The sequence below is a fragment of the Callionymus lyra genome, chromosome 13, assembly GCF_982586985.1.
Source record: "Callionymus lyra chromosome 13, fCalLyr1.hap1.1, whole genome shotgun sequence".
Classification (NCBI taxonomy): domain Eukaryota; kingdom Metazoa; phylum Chordata; class Actinopteri; order Syngnathiformes; family Callionymidae; genus Callionymus; species Callionymus lyra.
Window position 1 is genome coordinate 6,526,366 of NC_141830.1, and position 20,156 is coordinate 6,546,521.

A 20,156-nucleotide genomic window follows, 5' to 3' on the forward strand; every position below is an offset into this window, starting at 1 on the left:
GTCAAAAACACTCACACATGTTGTGAAAGTGAAATAACGACACATGTACAAATGCCTGAAGGGATTCCAGGGAAGCTCACGCTTTGATGAGCAGATAACAACGACGCCAGTGATGTCATCACTATCAAATTTTCTCTTAGTGGGATTTTTTTTTCGATTTGCACAAGTCATTAATTGAATTCGAAGATAACAAATAAAATCACCTTTTCATTTCCCGTTCTCAACTTTCCGCAGTCACAATACAATACTCACAAATGACTTTCTATCGTCTATTACCGCTGGATAATAACACTCCTTCATTCAAATGAGAAATACTTTACTATACAATAATAGATGGACTGAATTCTTATTTATTTATTTTTCCATTTGATATTTTTTTGATATTTTTAATCAATTAATATATTATGTTGAATAATTTAATTAAATCATTTTCATTTTTACACACGGTTTAAGTGGAGTTGGATGTTGTAATTCAAACAATAAAAAAAAAGAAATCTAAAAGCAATGATATTCAATTCATAGTCATCTCAAATTCAGTATAAAATTTTGTCATAAAGTGCCAAAATTAATTAATTTAATTCAATGTTTTTTTTTTTTTAATAATTCAAACTAATACAACCTTTCAATATATTCATACTTCATTAATCCATAATATAACTGAATATTAAAAACGATAAAATAAAACATTTGAAATGTTAAATTCATTCAATATTCTGGTGGCGATGATGTACTTCCATATAACTACAGAAATACCATGAAACATCAAGTTAAGATTACACCAAAATATCTGGCAACTACTTGATTTATGAATTGATCAAGAAATAATGTTCTTTTTAAAAACTAATGTACTTATAGTATAATGAACTTAATGTTCCCAAGTTGATTAAGCAAAACTAAACAAATTAATAAGCAACTAACTTATCCTTATATGTAGATCAGAAAATGTATGAATCACTTTCACATTTTTAATCGACTTTTCAAGTCAAAACAACTTTATTTATATGTATGACAATCATGACCTTTTGTTGTATTAATGTACTATAGTTTTAACTTCAAAAAGTAATTCTGAATGTAGTCAAAACTTAAGAAATCATGACCAAAAACAGCGAGTCGTTTATCAGATCTTGAACTCTCCCATGATGCTTTGCTGCGCAGTCAATCCAGGGGAGAATAAAAAACAAAAGAAAACCTTTTTTTCTTCTTAAATAATATTTGTTGTATTTTGAATTATATATATATTTTTTTTTAAATATTTACATTGTGTAAAGATGCTAACTTACATTTTTATAGTTGATTTCGTAGATTCAATTAAAAAAATGTACTTGGCTTGGATTCTACGATCTTTTGAGACGATGAGACTCTGAACCGACACAAAGAAAACAAGTCGATACTTTGATGATCGGGCTTGAAAAGTAGTATCAGAAGAATTTATTGAAATGGTGGTACTTTTTTTTTAAAATCCTGTACAAGTACAACTTACTATGAGAAGTCATCATTCCATAAACTCTCCGGAACATTCCGTTCAATTTACACAAAATTACAATTTTCCAGAGTAACATTTCTTGGAATCAAACATTTTCTACACTTGAAAAACAAATAAAAACGTAATATCATTATGAACAAGTGATTAAAGTTCAGGCAGCCATTAAAAAATTGCACTTTAGTTCTCAGACGTTGAGTCAGAGGATGATCCATGAGCTCCATGATTGTTCTTGAACCGTTTTCCCAGCTTTGATCGTCGCGCTCATACTTCAGCGGTGGCTGTCGTCAGTTTGAGGGCGTCCGAGAGATTGCGCTGCAACACTCTGGCGTTTGTGATGGTTTCTAAATGTGCCTCCGGAATCCATCCGCGGTGACGGTCGGACAGCCTCGTGCCTTCCACCCAATCTGGGAACGATACAGGACTTTTATTATTGACCGAACAAGTGGAAACGTAGCACATTCAGCACCAGAAGAAGAACGGTTTCATCAGAGCCGTTGTTTAATTTAAAATGAGGAAGCTTTGAATGTTTTATATTAATCTAAGCATTACATTTGTTTTAACTGATTTAATAATGTATATGTTAAAATATGCTTGTGGTTGTTTTTTTTAAATTATTGAATAAGGAAAATGTGAATAATTTCAGTTTATTTTTCACATATAGTTGGAAACTTGAATTACAGTAAAAAAAAACAACTATATTCAGTCAACTTTAATTCGTAACCTTTGAAATTTAAATAAAAAAAGATATATATTTTTAAAAATAATTTTATTTTTATTATTGCACTTATAATCAAACTAAACAAAACTTTAATTGTATATAAAATGAAATAAATTGTATGTAGAAATTATAGATCTTAATTATTAAAATATACATTTAAAAAACATATAATTCAATATTCTGATGGCACTGATATAGTTTGTGTTGAAAATTTGAATTACAATTGTAAAAAACTATAGTAAGTCATCTTGTCTGGAAAAGCGCTATATAAATAAAAATTACTTACTTACTTTAATACGTAGCCTTTTAATTTCCAATAATTAAAAAAATAAAATAAATGTTTTAATTATTTGCATTATAATATCAAACATAACATAATTCATTTTGAAAATGTTAAAGTTTTGTAATTGAATCGTATAATAAAATGAAATAAATTCAACATTTTAAGTAGAAATGATTGAACTAAATTATTAAAAAATATACATTTCAATGATTTAATATCATATTGTGATGACACTGATATACTTGCATATTAAAAAAACAACAAACAAATGTAACTAATGTGTCACAACATTAGTTACTAACAAAGTTAACACAGTATCAAGTTTCTAAAGTGTTGAAACTTCATGATGTGACATAAGTGTTACGATGACCAGACATTTATGAGACTTCCTTCATTCTTGATACCTCAGATCATTACGTATAACTATCATTCAGGAACGACAGTTTTCGATGTAACATATTCTTTGTTAATGCGTGTGTAGAAATGAAAGTGTGTCATTATATTGTGTTTGGTGTCGTGACAATGTTGGAGTGAAGAGCCAAAGGTCACTTACGGTCACTGCTCTGTTGATGCACCAGGATGATGTCGGCTTTTTCCAGGCTCAGCTCGTCAGGCTGCTGAGCGACAACTGCTCTGATGCACTGCATCTGTGGGAAGTCTAGAAGAAGAGAGAAGCGAGTGAGCAGACGGCATCAGAGAGAGAGAGAGAAATGCTTTATCTCACCTTGAGCACATGAAAAATCCACCTCGGGGTGAGGCCTGGACAGAGCAGAAATCCAGCGTAGCTTATCACTCCTGAGGACGAGCAGAAGACATTATATATTGTCCACTTAAATGGAAGACAAAGTTTCCCGAAAGCCGGAAAAAACAAACATGTTTGTAGTATCCCTTGTTTTATTTTAGTGTCAAAGTGACCCGGAGGCCAAAAACAATGTGTTTGTGGTATACCTTGGGTTGTCTGAGGGTCAAAGTAACCCTAAGGCTTAAAAACAAATGTGTTTTTGGTATCCCTTGAACCAGAGACAACACAAGGGATACCATAATCACATTTGTTTTGGGATCACTTTGACCCTCAGACAACACAAGTGTTAAGAGAATGACATGAAAAGAAAACTCAAAACACGTTGTGGTTTTTTCATGCAAGTGTTAAGTTGAGAGTGAATGTAATTTTCATTTATTAATTAATTTAATCTTTTTTCAACTTAAATGTACAAAACACACATTTTATTGAATCATATTTAATTTATTTTATTGTTTTACAATACTGTCAATAATTATGATTCTAGTTCTGAATATAATAATACAAAAGTTATATTTTATTTAATCGTATTTAATTTATTTTATTGTTTTACAATACTGTCAATAATTATGATTCTATTTCTGAATATAATAATACAAAAGTTATATTTTATTGAATCATATTTAATTAATTTTATTGTTTTACAATACTGTCAATAATTATGATTCTAGTTCTGAATATAATAATACAAAAGTTATATTTTATTTATTTTATTGCTTTACAATACTGTCAATAATTATGATTCTAGGTCTGAATATAATAATACAAAAGTTATATTTTATTGAATCATATTTTATTTATTTTATTGTTTTACAATACTGTCAATAATTATGATTCTAGTTCTGAATATAATAATACAAAAGTTATATTTTATTGAATCCTATTTAATTTATTTTATTGTTTTACAATACTGTCAATAATTATGATTCTAGTTCTGAATATAATAATACAAAAGTTATATTTTATTGAATCCTATTTTATTTATTTTATTGTTTTACAATACTGTCAATAATTATGATTCTAGTTCTGAATATAATAATACAAAAGTTATATTTTATTGAATCATATTTTATTTATTTTATTGTTTTACAATACTGTCAATAATTATGATTCTAGTTCTGAATATAATAATACAAAAGTTATATTTTATTGAATAATATTTTATTTATTTTATTGTTTTACAATACTGTCAATAATTATGATTCTAGTTCTGAATATAATAATACAAAAGTTATATTTTATTTATTTTATTGCTTCACAATACTGTCAATAATTATGATTCTAGTTCTGAATATAATAATACAAAAGTTATATTTTATTGAATCCTATTTTATTTATTTTATTGTTTTACAATACTGTCAATAATTATGATTCTAGTTCTGAATATAATAATACAAAAGTTATATTTTATTGAATCCTATTTTATTTATGTTATTGCTTCACAATACTGTCAATAATTATGATTCTAGTTCTGAATATAATAATACAAAAGTTATATTTTATTGAATCATATTTTATTTATTTTATTGTTTTACAATACTGTCAATAATTATGATTCTAGTTCTGAATATAATAATACAAAAGTTATATTTTATTGAATCATATTTTATTTATTTTATTGTTTTACAATACTGTCAATAATTATGATTCTAGTTCTGAATATAATAATACAAAAGTTATATTTTATTGAATCATATTTTATTTATTTTATTGTTTTACAATACTGTCAATAATTATGATTCTAGTTCTGAATATAATAATACAAAAGTTATATTTTATTTATTTTATTGCTTCACAATACTGTCAATAATTATGATTCTAGTTCTGAATATAATAATACAAAAGTTATATTTTATTGAATCATATTTTATTTATTTTATTGTTTTACAATACTGTCAATAATTATGATTCTAGTTCTGAATATAATAATACAAAAGTTATATTTTATTGAATCCTATTTTATTTATTTTATTGTTTTACAATACTGTCAATAATTATGATTCTAGTTCTGAATATAATAATACAAAAGTTATATTTTATTGAATCCTATTTTATTTATGTTATTGCTTCACAATACTGTCAATAATTATGATTCTAGTTCTGAATATAATAATACAAAAGTTATATTTTATTGAATCATATTTAATTTATTTTATTGTTTTACAATACTGTCAATAATTATGATTCTAGTTCTGAATATAATAATACAAAAGTTATATTTTATTGAATCCTATTTTATTTATGTTATTGCTTCACAATACTGTCAATAATTATGATTCTAGTTCTGAATATAATAATACAAAAGTTATATTTTATTGAATCATATTTTATTTATTTTATTGTTTCACAATACTGTCAATAATTATGATTCTAGTTCTGAATATAATAATACAAAAGTTATATTTTATTGAATCATATTTTATTTATTTTATTGCTTCACAATACTGTCAATAATTATGATTCTAGTTCTGAATATAATAATACAAAAGTTATATTTTATTGAATCCTATTTAATTTATTTTATTGTTTTACAATACTGTCAATAATTATGATTCTAGTTCTGAATATAATAATACAAAAGTTATATTTTATTGAATCCTATTTTATTTATGTTATTGCTTCACAATACTGTCAATAATTATGATTCTAGTTCTGAATATAATAATACAAAAGTTATATTTTATTGAATCATATTTTATTTATTTTATTGTTTTACAATACTGTCAATAATTATGATTCTAGTTCTGAATATAATAATACAAAAGTTATATTTTATTGAATCATATTTTATTTATTTTATTGTTTTACAATACTGTCAATAATTATGATTCTAGTTCTGAATATAATAATACAAAAGTTATATTTTATTGAATCATATTTTATTTATTTTATTGTTTTACAATACTGTCAATTATTATGATTCTAGTTCTGAATATAATAATACAAAAGTTATATTTTATTGAATCATATTTTATTTATTTTATTGTTTTACAATACTGTCAATAATTATGATTCTAGTTCTGAATATAATAATACAAAAGTTATATTTTATTGAATCATATTTTATTTATTTTATTGTTTTACAATACTGTCAATAATTATGATTCTAGTTCTGAATATAATAATACAAAAGTTATATTTTATTTATTTTATTGCTTCACAATACTGTCAATAATTATGATTCTAGTTCTGAATATAATAATACAAAAGTTATATTTTATTGAATCCTATTTAATTTATTTTATTGTTTTACAATACTGTCAATAATTATGATTCTAGTTCTGAATATAATAATACAAAAGTTATATTTTATTGAATCATATTTTATTTATTTTATTGTTTTACAATACTGTCAATAATTATGATTCTAGTTCTGAATATAATAATACAAAAGTTATATTTTATTGAATCCTATTTTATTTATTTTATTGCTTCACAATACTGTCAATAATTATGATTCTAGTTCTGAATATAATAATACAAAAGTTATATTTTATTGAATCGGGTTTTATTTATTTTATTGTTTTACAATACTGTCAATAATTATGATTATATTTCTGAATATAATAATACAAAAGTTATATTTTATTGAATCATATTTAATTTATTTTATTGTTTTACAATACTGTCAATAATTATGATTCTAGTTCTGAATATAATAATACAAAAGTTATATTTTATTGAATCATATTTTATTTATTTTATTGTTTTACAATACTGTCAATAATTATGATTCTATTTCTGAATATAATAATACAAAAGTTATATTTTATTTAATCGTATTTAATTTATTTTATTGTTTTACAATACTGTCAATAATTATGATTCTAGTTCTGAATATAATAATACAAAAGTTATATTTTATTTAATCATATTTAATTTATGTTATTGCTTCACAATACTGTCAATAATTATGATTCTAGTTCTGAATATAATAATACAAAAGTTATATTTTATTGAATCATATTTAATTTATGTTATTGCTTCACAATACTGTCAATAATTATGATTCTAGTTTTGAATATAATTGATATCTTATTGAATATAATCAATGGTTTGCTGCTCAGGTGTAAAAACTTTCCACAGTCATTACTCATCAGCAGGTGATGATGGAATCATGACTACGCTTGAACCAGTATTTCAACTAGATTTCTCTTGAAAATGACAGGACAGAAGTCTCTCTTACTGCGTGTCCGTCCTCAGCAGCAGACTCTTGGCCGACATGTAGAGCCTGAACAGGTTCTTCTGCAGCGAGTGCAGCTTGACTCGGCAGTTCTCCACTCGCAGCTCCGACACCGGCGCGTGGTCCACGACCGTGAACCTCCCGCCTCTGGCAAGAGACACACATGGGTTAGAACCCCCCAGAGACAAACCAACGTGGTCTTTGTCGAACTCACTCTTTGTGCAGCGACAGCAGCAGGTAGTCGTTGAAGAGGTGAAGGTAAACCATCCTCTCCGTTTCCTTCAGAGAGAAATCCATCAGCTCCGTGACCGGACCTTCTCGAACCAACCGTCTGTTTGGGTTTATGAGAGGAAGGGTCTGGAAGACAGAACATCACAAATGAGGGAACTGATCCGAGGATATTCTGAGTCACAATGAAGTAAAACATCTTTAAAACATAGTATTTTATCTCACCCTGCACTCAAAGTCCACTTTGGCGCTGAGAGTAACCAGCGACTCGATGCTCTTCATCTGAGAGATGCTGTCGTTGCTCTCCTGTATCAACTGAAGACGAGGAGAAGAAATAAACATCACGACCTCCGAGGTGAAGACGGAAGCATCTCACCTTCTCCAGGAGCTTCATGGCTTTGATCGCCTGCATGGCTTCCGGAGTACCCGGAGTAGTTCTTTTCACGATATTCTGCAAAAAACATTTGTTTTTCGTGAGAATACAAAACAAAACTTGTGTTTTTTTATTCAAACACTCCATTATCTCTGTTATTCCAACACACCTGCACCAGCAGCTTGATCCTGGTGATCCTCTGGAACGGAAGCACGAGGAACGAGCGAAGAGGAAGTCTTTGACAAACCTGACTCCGCTCCAGCTTCTCCACGATCCTCCTGAAGCCCGGGTTTTCATTCCTGACGTCACAGTGAAGAGAAATGAGATTAAAGTGCATCAGAATATTGAGGAAATTAATTAAACATTTCATTTTTTAATTAAAATGTATTCATTTAACGCATTGGATACATTTCTTTTTTAATAATTGAATTTTATAATTACTATATTGAAAGGTTGGATTCGTTTTTGCCTGTGTTTTAATGGTTTATTTTTGTATATATTTCGAAAAAAAAAGTTTTATTTACACATTTAGTTTGATGTTGTGTATTTTTTACAGATTAAGTTTTTGACACATTTGTTTCTGGAGGTAAATCAGTGTCATGTTGGATTTTTTTCAAGCAATTAATTTTTATTAAAAAAAACAAAAAAACTGTATGAAATTCAATCATTTCTATTTTGAAAGGTTGAATATATATTTAAAATACTTCATACACGTCTGAATTCAATACACGTCTGCCATTCGTTCAATCGTGACTATTATTGAATTAAATTGAATGTTCTTTGTTTTGAATTTGTTATTTTTTTTATTATTTATATGTAATTTTATGTTGCCACCACAAAAAGAATGAAAAATTGTGTTTACAGCAGTGGCAATAAAAGTTTTCCGATTCAATCATTTTTGTTTTGCCATATAGATTTATATATTTATGTCAATATATTAAAAATGAATTGCTGAATATTTTTGTTTGAATAAAAAAAAATGCAATAAATCAAATTCAACGTTTACTTTGGTTTCATTCCAAATGTTTCAGTGGAATTAATTGATATAAATATGATTAGCAGTGGAATCACATTGATTCAATTCTCTCATAAGAAGGCAGAACAAATATCAACCTGTGGCTCTAAGAGAAACTGTTGCAGTTCATTATGGAAGCGTCTTGAGTGTCTCTCAATAACAGGACAGTCAGATGATACGACTTCAACAATAACAATAAAGTCAATCTTTCTCTGATCGTATCAAGAGAAGACTTACATGAGTCTCTGGTACGTGGCGTCCTGATACGACTGGTTGGTCAGATACGGCACGTACACCATTTTGAAGCGTTGACAGTGGCGTGCGATGATGTCACAGACGCTGAAATGCATGATGTCACACTCCAGACGCTCCTCCAGCTTCGACAGGAAACTACGACGGCAGAATTGTTGGATCAGTTTATATGAAAGTCCATCAGTGTCATCACAGTAGTTGATAGTGATGAAGCTTCGTGAAACAGTGTCGTGTTGTTCAGAGGTCAGTAGGTGGCGCCATCAGTTTAAAAATGATGTTTCGTTAGAACAGTTGTTCAAGACAAAGGAAAATAGTGCAGATACGCCATCTAGTGGATTCTGAACATAATGACACTGTTTCATGAAGCTTCATCAGACCATCACTAGTATTTAATGATCAAATCTTGCTTTTTTTATTGAATTATTATATTTTGAAGCATTTTTGATATTTTTAAATTTAATTCAAAAATGTCTATACTGAAAGGTTGAAAACATTGTTTTGCTGTTTTAAAAATTGCATTTTTTTTTTTTAAATGTATCATTTTAGGTTGAGTTTATATTCTTATTCCAATAAAATTAAAATATCAAAGTCAAAGAAAAATATTTTTTTTTAAAGTCGATATAAAATCTATATCAGCATAAAATAGTGCAACAACTATGGTTTAATTATTGGAATTAGAAAATCAAATTACTATTATAAACTATTATAATAAAAAAACATTATTCATTTTTAAAAATATTTGACTTGACATATTCAAAACTTATATATATATATATTAATATGAAAGTAAATAAAATTGTTCAGAAAATCATTTGATGCCTGAAAAACAATATTTGAATTTTTTTTTTAAAAAGGAAAAATTTAAAATTGAAATGCAATAAATGTAATTCAACATCTGAAATCAAAATAAAATGTATAATTTAATTATTCCAAAGCCATGAAATACTTCCACAAATGTACACGTATAAACCACAATAAAAACAAGCATCAAATGACAAGAACACGTGTCAATCATCAGAAACAAACTCACCTGTGACTGATGGCTCGCACGTCCGCCAGTCTGGAAAACAACCAGTTCTTGTCCTGCGTGCTCAGTAGCGCCGCCAACTGTTTGGACTTGACAAAGTGCTCCACCACGATGTCCAAGCTGCGGCAGTAGGACGCCTCCGAGGTCACGACCTCGAACCTCACCTGGGGAAAACAAGAGCAGGAAACGTGTCAGAGACCTCAGGTGTAGTTGAGAAGCCTGCAGGTTCCTGTCAATCACATGTTCACCGCAGGCTCGGTTGAGCAATAGAATGCGGGGCTGAGATCATCGGGGAAATCCAGATTAGTGTAACTCAGATATGCGAGATAATAATATCATTAGAAACTTTCCACCTTTGGAATTTGAAACTGGAGAATTTTTCCTCTTTCTTACTTTAGTAGTGACGTCATCACGGATTAAAGGATGGAGTAACTTTTATTAGAAGCATTTCATCTTTCTGGGAAAAACTTCAATAAAATTTAATTGTGTTGTTATCGTGTGTGTGTGGGCGTGTGTGTGTGTATTTTTGGTTTCACTTTCAACACTTTCTGAAGTCAAGAAATTATCGGAAAAATGGAAAAAAATAAAAATTATTATTGTATTTTCCAAGAAAGAAATATATACGATATTCCCTCGCTATATTTTTTATTTATTAAGGGAAGGGTGTCATGCACATTAAACTATATTATAGCAGAAACAGTAAAAACGAATTTTGTAATTTGGTTGGTTGGTTGGTTGGTTGGCTGGGCGGCAAAGCTTTATTGCAGATGACACTTCATATGCAATGTTGACAACAACAAACAAATTGTTATTAAAGGGAGATGGACAATATTGAGATTAGTTTTGTATAAAAGGTCAGAACGAGAAAAATGTCGATGAGTTTGTGAAAGGTTTATAAAGAAGTATGAGCCTCAACACGTATTTGAATAGTAAGTAAGTAAGTAAGTAATTTTTATTTATATAGCGCTTTTCTAGACCAGGGTCACAAAGCGCTTAAACAATCAAAACAATATTCAATAAAGTATATACTTTCAAGGGCAAGATAAAACTGATAAAACTGACTAAACCATCACTACTTTACAGTTCAACTGTAATATGAGGGATCTCACCTCCTGCAGGCGTCTACTGTCCTCAGAGATCTCCTCCAGCTCTGTGCTGTTCCGGACCCCGGGAAGTTCCCGCCACAGCGTGGCCGACTGAGTGATGGACACGATGGACAGCCGGGGCGACGGAGGCCTGAGCTCGTTCCTCGGAGGTTCGGGCAGAGGTAGACTTCTGACGCTGCTGAGGGAGCCATGGTGGCCCAGTGAGTGGGGGTGCCGGACGGGGGGCAGCGGGGGGAGAGGCCTGCGGGCCGGGGGGGGCGACGGAGCCGGGGACCGGCTGGGGTCCTCGGAGGCGGAGACGGCGTCGGAACGGGATTGGCGGAGGATTTCGGAGTTCTGCGCCGCTTCGCTGTACTGCTGGTAGAGCTGAGCTGCATCTGAGACGGACGAGAGATTCTTCTCACAACACGGTTCAGCATTAGATATCAGGGGTCCCCACACTTTTCCCTGTGAGGGCCACTTCCCCGTCCCTTCTATGTGGGTCAGAAAAAGTGTGGGGGTGCGGAAAAAAACGCGTGGATCTGTATAATAAATAATAACCAAATAATCAGCTCTGGATGCTTCACAGATAGAAAGTCAGGAAATATAATTTTAGTCGCTAAAATATTGATGTACAGTTTACTAAAATATTTACCCCCCTTTATTTTTGTCACACACTTATATATAAGAAAACTAAACGTGTATCTAGTGTTGTTCAGGGAGCCACTGCTATACATCATAAAAACACAAAAGAAAAGTTATGAAATATTCCAACATCTTCAGTGATAAAGTCAACACTAGCTTAAAATGTGTCGTCAGTTGCGACTAACATTTGATATTTAATTTATTTTCCATGTCGAAATTGTTATTTACCATTATTTTTCACATTTTCTTCTTGTACATTTAATGTAAATATATTTTTTTATTATAATGTGCTTTGGATAAACCGGCAAAGTTTTGTCTCTCCCTGCATTCTTTTATTATTAGCTTTTATATTGTTTTTTTTAATTGGTCGAAAAGGAGACAGAATTGTTAGATTCATTCATATGTTGCGGGAAACAACTCAGATTAAATGTTTTTCTTTCACATTCCTTGGTAAGAACTTGTGCAACATGGCAGCCGCAGATGTTTTCCCTTCCAGTTATTAGATATTAGAGCCTGCAGAAACCTGTCTGGAGCTCACACCCACTCACCAGTTTAAAACAGTGAGTAAAGAAATTCACTAGAATAAACGAATGACGTGAGCAATGAGATCGTGTTGACGCTTCAAAGCTCGACACACCGAATCCACGACATCAACAAAACAAACGGGACTCACTGAAAAACTTGGAGTTCCTCTTCCTGCGTCCGATTGTGTCCAAAACATTCCTGGGAAATAACAAAAACGACAGTCGCTGTGAAATGTATACAAGATTTACTTTCATTTTCAAAAACAGACATTTTCTACTTCATGGGGAAAAAGCTTCTAAAAAAAACAACAAAAAAACTCTGCCATGAGATTATAAAAACACGCACACACACATATATGTGCGTGCATTTATATACAGTATATGAAAGCAAAACAAAAAGCACAATGTTGAATGAGTCATGATTAAGATTTAATTTAAACAATCACGTGAAGTAGGTGAGATCACAAAGGAAGTCTGATTTACTCACCTCAGCTCCACTTCTCCCCAACTCTTGCTCGGTTCCACATCATCTGCAATTATAAATAATTCACTCGTCTTCTTACAGACGAAAAACAACATGCCTTCTCAGAAGAGAAAGTTTCAAACAAATGAATAAATAAATAAAAATTAAATAAATATTTAGATAAGAAATGTGAACGTTTGTGCTCCAAAGTTGCTTTGCTTTCTCTAGTATCTGTTCCAGTCACCGACTGAGCGGACTTTATTCTGGGTTTTCCCATCCCGCCCTCGGATAGACTCCTCCCACAGCAGGTTACTCAGCATTCTGACGCACATTTACTGAAAAGATCTGTTGCCGGTCTAAACTGGAACTCATTGTCGAGTATGTGCGTATGTGACTGCGTTTTATCTTTTCCCTTGCATCGACTTGTACGTGAGCGAGAGGAATAATTCAATATGAATAGAATGAATCGGTTTTATGCAACCATATTCTTGTTTAAATATGTTCATCCTGCTTAAACAACTAGGGTTCACTCAGATTGCGCATGCTTCGGCCAAAGGAGCTAATTTCTAAAGATCCAATCAATCAACACATTTTGTTCATAAAGTCTTTTTTTTCCAAGTGATCTAATTGTTCAATGTTTTTTATTAGGTTAACCCTCGTTTTATCTCTGGGTCAAGGTGACCCGAAAGGCCCGAAAACAAACGTGTTTGTGGTATCCCTTTTTTGTTGTCTCTGGGTCAAGGTGAACAACATCCACCACTGCATATACATTTGGAGAAAGTCATGGAGATCGTTCACCTTGACCTTAAAACCTATTTGTTTTCCGGCCTTCGGGTCAACTTGACCCTGATATAAAACAAGGCTTAAGACATTTTCTTTTTCCTTCCAAACCTTTATGGAACTCATCAAAATGTAATCATTCGCTTTTCGTCTTGTATTAAGATTTCCCTGAACTATGGTCAGAAACTTTTCATTTTGACAAAAACAATGTAAAAAAAAAGGTATGTAATTGCAACTCGATGCAATATTGACCAGACTTTTAGAGATCAATGATCAATAAGGCCGAATCATTCAATGATGCATGAGTTGGTTCAAACATCTAAAGACTATGACTGTGTCTACTGCTCACAGTGGTTTTGGTTGATCTCAACTTTACATTCTAACAGAAGTAGGAGTGTGAAGACTGACCACCAGAGAGATACATGATCTTACTGAGAGAGCTTCATTCTCTCACAGTTTCCCTTCATGTGTCCGTGTTCGTTACCTGCTTCAAAGAATATTCTGGTTCTGCGGTCCCTTCCAACACCATCTTCATCCTCAACAAGTGATCCGCGCCTTCGCTCGGTTTTACGTATCCCCCTCCTTCTCAAACGAGCTTCGGGACCCAGATCGCGGAAACTGAAGTGGCTCCTTTTGGTCACTTCCTCTTCCTGCTCTCTACCATCCAGCTCAGAGCCATCTTCTTCTACACTTGCTATCCAAGGTTCCCCCTCCTCTACCACCGTCTCCTCTGACTCCTCCTCGCTCTCGCTCTCTCGTTCATTGGTCAACTCATCTCCCTCTTCCAGCGCCTCAGAGAAGTCTGGCTCGTAGTTAAGAATGGGGCAGCTGTTGGGTTTATACAAGGTGCTGCTCACCGACAGGTACAATTCGACCTCTTTCTGATGACTTTCCTCTTTCTCGCCTACAGACCTCAGAGCCTCAACACTGGTCTCTTCACTATTCGTCACCTCTGCATCCACTCTCCCCAAATCCTGATGACTAAGGGGTTCAGTCGTCGTGCTGTTTGAAGGTAACTGAACCAACTGTTTCTCTCCGTCTATGTCAGTATATGAGGTGGTGTCTGTGTGCGCGTCTCTGAACTGCTCACCATGCATGGCCTGGACTTGGTCAGCGTTCATGTCTGGTTGGTCAAGGCTCATACCTCTCAGGCTTTCCAAGTCCAGTATGTCCAGGCGCTCCAGCTCCTCTTCTTCTTGCGGGTAATCAGAGAAAGAGCGAATCTCCTCTGGCCCTGATCCAGCCTTGTCCTTGTCAGAGCTACTTCTTTGTTCAGATTCATTACTTGCTCCCGGATCTGCGTTAGGATCGTCAATCTTCTCTTCCGACTTTCCTAGGATCTCTTTTATGACATCCTTGGCCCACTTAAGGTGAGGGGCTTGGGAATGACGCTTGGGCTCGTCCGACAAGCTCCAAGCCCCACTCATCCTGATCCGGATGGCCTCTTTTTCTTCAGAACTCATTGACTCAATATCAATCCCTTCCAAGGCAGGGAGGATTTGCTCAAAACTCAGCTCGGAGTCGGCCGGAACCGTCTCCATGTTTTTCTCTCTCCACTCGATTAGGAGTCTATCGGTCTGGGAGTCTCTTTTGATCGGACCAATCTCCTCATAGGGATTCTCTTCTTTCTTTTTTTTACCGTGTGAATCCTGTATAGAGGGCGCTGTAGACCGATTGCTTCCAGAACCTGCTCCTGGATCTTCCATGTTGGACCTGTCCGCAGGAGGGCTATGGTCATTTGAAGGGGACGTACAACCAGATTGTGATGGAGGCAGCGTCTGGCCGATGACACAGAAGACATATTTTTTCTTATCAATCCCTCCTTCTTTTTCTACACCCTCGCCCATCTGCCCATCTTCCTGATAACCTTTGGAAGGAGGGCGATCATCTCCTCTTCTAGCTTCCCAGGAATCTTGACAGTCTACAAATTCCTCCTCCTTTTCATCTTCCTCGTCTCCACCACTGGACAAGGTCACAAATCCGTCCTCTCCTGAAACCGTCCTGTCTCGCTCCTGCTTCCAATCGGAGTCACTTCCTTCCTCGCTCTCAGAGCGAGGCCAGTAATCGCTTCCACCTTCCTCTCTGTTATTCTCTTTTGAGTCATCAATCTCTCCTCTCTTCCGCTGACTCTCCTCGATCCCTGCTTCGCTGCCGGAACGAAGTTCCCTCTTATCCATCCCTCTGCAGAACTCCTCCACGTCCTCTCCATCAACACTGACTCCCTGTGTCTCACTTCTTCTTGCATGTCTTTCTTTACCCATGTCTCTGGCATTTTCCCAGTACCTCTCATCTAGTTCCTCTTTGGCCGACTGTCCCTCCGGACCACCGACCTCTTCTTTCCTGTTCTGTTTCTGCATTTCTTCTTTGCCCTTTCTGTCCCTTTGTGGTTCTAACCACATCCTTCTTTGCTCTTTGGCATTACCTGCTGCATCTTTCCTCTCTTCCCCCGACATCATTCTTTGCTCCTCTTGGTCTCTTTCCACTGTTCTGTCTGGGCTTTCAACACAACCGTCTCTTCCTTCTCTATGTCTGATGTCACTATCCATGTCACTGCTCCACTCGTTGCTGCTTTGAGCTCTCGGTGGGACCTTCGGAGCTCGATCCTGTCGTGGAGTTCCTCTACCAGATGTGTCGTCCCTTCTTGGATCAGAGTTTCTTGCTTGCATTTCTCTATCTTGCCTCTGGGCGTTGTATTTGTCCGCCTCTTTTCTATCACCCCTATCATCCCTTCTTCTCTGCTCGTTCCACCCATATTCCTGCCTCTCCCTTCTTCTGTCATCCTCTCTTTTTCTCTCACTGGGCTTCCCTCCATCCCACCTCCTTTCTTCCCTTCCAAGCCTGTCTTCCTCCCTGTATCTATGCCTGCCTTCCTCTCTATACCTCTGCCTCTCATATTGGGATTCACCTGGTATTTTATACTCACTGTCACCTTCACTCCTACTGTGTTTGTAAGTCTGTTCATTCATATGGTCTTTGTCTCGCACTCGTTCCCTCCTCAGCTCTCTCTCATCGCTGTCACCATCGCTCCTTGTATCTCTGTGCCTCGCTCTTTCCCTCTCTCTTTTACCGGTGTCTGAATCCGTGTCACCCCTTCTCTGCTTCACCACCCTGCCTTCGTTCTCAGGCCTCGGTTTATCCTTCTTTCGTGGAGCGTCCCTTTCTCGTCGATCTTGAAAATCCTTTTCCCTCCTCAAGTCATTCCGACCACCGTCCGACCTTTGGTCTTTGTCTTGCCTTCGATAATTATCGTCGCTAAAGTTTCTGTCTTCTTTTCCTCGGGTCGGTCGATCTTCGGTTTTTCTTTCTCTACACTTCTCCCTGGGACGTTCGGCCACTCTCTCCCGGTCGTCCAATCCTGGCCTCCTCTCCGTCCAGTACCTCCTTTCTTCATTCTTATCTGTCGCTTCCCTCCTGCGCTCTGGGGTGCCTCTTCTCATTCGAGGAAAAGTATCACATTTTTTAAAACCGCTGTCCATGCTAGGCTCCGTCGGAACATTGGACCATGGCCGCCCGTTTCTGTTTCGATCGCCCTCGCGAATCCTGGACTTGTCTTCGTCCCTCATTCTGGGTACAGGTGCTCCGTCTCTGTCATAGGCTCTGTCCCGTGGGTCCAGTGAATCTTTGTATCGAGCTCTTTCACGTTCTCTATAGCGCTCCTCCTCGCGAAGGCGTTCTCTCTCACGCTCCGAGTGGGCAGTCGTCCCTGGCCGAGGACTCGGGTCCCTGGAGATTTTTCCGGCAGGCTGATGTTTACGATCTGACATGTTCATGCCAGATACACTGTCAAAAATGGTGCCACTGGGTCTTTTGGTTCCCATCATACCATTATTTGTAGCACCTAAAAGATATGAAAACATGGCAGGATTTAGTAACATTTACTTTCAGACATTTAGGTCGGTGGAAAAACATCATAGAAAGAAAGAAAAAAGTATTTTATTGAAAACAAGAATTTGCCTTTTTTAATCTATCTATCCATCCATCCGATAAATTAAACCAATGCAAAGTGAATGTCTAAGGAATAACGTTGATTTTTAACATTTTTCCCCCAAAAAAGATTAAACATTTAATAAAAGGTCATTCTTGAGCATGAAGGAAAAAAAAAAAAAAAAAGTATTTGTTCAAGAATTGATTATCCAGGAACAATTAAAACATGTTCTGCTTTATTAACTGTGTTGAGAGGAAACTTGAGAATATAATGAATTAAGTGTCTTAAATTCATTGAATGTAATGACAAAATATCCTTTTCATTGGAATGTAGCACAATGAGAGACATTCCTGACCTTTGACCAGATCATGTTATAGAGTAAACAAGCAGAAAACACAAAGAAAAACCTCTTTATAACCTCCTGAGGGATCGATAAAGTTCTACCTACCTACTATTTGTTGCATTAAATGATACTTCTTAGCATATACACTTACGTCTCCTTTAATAAGATTTGATATTCAGCTCAATTATTACCAAAAGTACGACTTCTTTGTAAGCAAAAGTTCAATCTGGTCTGATTTACAGTACACAGTGAAGTAGGCCAACAGCAAAGGTGACACCCTCCTACACTTCTTCAAGTATGCAGCACAGACCTGCAACCACCACATACCAAAAAGAAACCTTTCAGGGAGGCAAGGCCTGTTACACATAGACACGATATTTAACATGTGAGTCACAACTGAAACCGGGAGGCCGTAAAACCTTCTCACTCTCACGGTGAATAGAGAAGAAATAAAAGCTGCTCACCTGGATGCGGAGATGTGGGAGAGCTGGTCTCCCCCAGGCTGGCTCAGCTCAGAAACACCAGATTGCACAACACAGTAGAAAGTCGCTTTCGCATAGTCCAGCTGTGACTACAACCATAACGTTCGTCAAGAAAACTTCTCTGCTTTTAGCTTCCGAAGTCCAAGAGTCGTATAAAATATAATGTTTACGCCTAATCCTCGCCTAAGTCTCTCCACACGTCGCCTCCTTCCTCAAATTCCCAAACAAGTCTCAACAGATTGACACTTATCTCTCCTCCTCCAGCTTCTCTTCCTCCTCCTACTCGGACTCTCTCCTGTCCTTCTCTGTTAATGAAACGCTCCAGTAAATCACTCCTCAGTCCGTCCACTCCTGCAACCCTTTCCCTGTCCAGCCACGAGGAGACCCAGTGAAACCCATCCAGAGAAACCACTTGTCTCGGTCAGCAGTCCCATTCTTCTCTGTGCCGACACAGGAAGTGCACCTCCTCAGGAGTCTTCGACTCTGAGCTGCGATTGGTTGACATGGAGCGTTTGGGTGTGTCTCAAACACACACTCAGACAGGTAAGGTGATAAAAGAAAGTTGGGGGAGGGTAAGAACCTTTCACACTCTCTCTCTGTCTTCTCAAGAGTGGGGGTAAACAACAGTTTAAATTCCATCAGTGGATTTGATCACATCATCTTTGATTAGAACTAAAAGGAAAGAAGGGACGACTTCATTTTAAACTCCACATTCTTTATTTTCTCTGTAAAACATACCCTATAAAAATCATCAGAAAGAGAAATAAATCATTTAATTTAGGCAAAATATTCTACAAATATTATTTTTTATTGTATTTTAACCACTAATTAACCAGATTTTTTACCTAATATTTGCATTACCCCAGACTACAGTTTACCAGACACTCTGAAACAAGACATTCCGATGCCAGAGTGGACCTGCGCTGTGTCTTTTTCTTGAGTCATGACTGTGGTTGTGGACTAATCTGGAGATAAAATTTAATTTAATCATTTCTATATTGAAGAGTTGAATTCGTTTTTAATTAATAATGTTATCAACATATTTTCAAAAGAATCGTATTTTGACTAATTGTAATTAGTAATAATAAATAAAAACAAATAAAACTTGGCTTTCAGTACTTATTGAACTTAATTATTTGAGAAACAATTAAATGCTTAGAAATATGTAGTCTACGATAAAAATGTAAGATTCAAGAGTCATAATTGTCATTATACAGGACTTGGAAATGCACGATAACTATATTATGTTGAGACTATGGAAAGAAAACATTTTTAAAAATGCTATTTTTTTTCTAAGATATTATTCTACCAACAAATCTTTTTTTTAAATTTCGATTTAATTATCGATGACATTAACAGAAGCCAGACAGTAGAGCCACAAGTATAATTTCAAAAATCTATGAATCAGCATGATTTAAAAATAGCCGCACCAAAACAACAGCGCTTGATAGTAATTCATGCAGTTTAAACTGTCAACATCAAAGAGGAAAAGTTGGCTTCAAAACACCCCATCATTTATAGTCAAACAATACAAAACTTGGCCTTTAA

The 20,156-nt window shown here is 34.7% G+C and overlaps 1 protein-coding gene across 3 annotated transcripts; it reads right to left on the bottom strand.

The window, feature by feature from the left end:
• Positions 1–1,391: 1,391 nt before the first annotated feature.
• On the bottom strand, positions 1,392–19,035 carry arhgef5 (Rho guanine nucleotide exchange factor 5). Of its 3 annotated transcripts, none has more exons than XM_087805490.1 (15): positions 18,591–19,035; positions 15,003–17,696; positions 13,103–13,145; positions 12,765–12,814; positions 11,471–11,844; positions 10,365–10,525; positions 9,320–9,472; positions 8,237–8,366; positions 8,071–8,145; positions 7,920–8,009; positions 7,681–7,823; positions 7,470–7,613; positions 3,209–3,279; positions 3,038–3,142; positions 1,392–1,887 (listed from the first exon to the last, which is right to left on the bottom strand). In XM_087805490.1, the coding sequence occupies exons 2-15, from the start codon at positions 17,677–17,679 to the stop codon at positions 1,745–1,747; spliced, it is 4,359 nt and encodes a 1,452-aa protein (XP_087661616.1). In that variant the 5' UTR covers positions 17,680–17,696; positions 18,591–19,035; the 3' UTR covers positions 1,392–1,744. The 3 variants fall into 3 exon arrangements, with proteins under 3 accessions (XP_087661616.1, XP_087661615.1, XP_087661614.1); XM_087805489.1 differs by having other exon boundaries at positions 14,949–17,696; XM_087805488.1 differs by having other exon boundaries at positions 14,343–17,696.
• Positions 19,036–20,156: the final 1,121 nt, after the last annotated feature.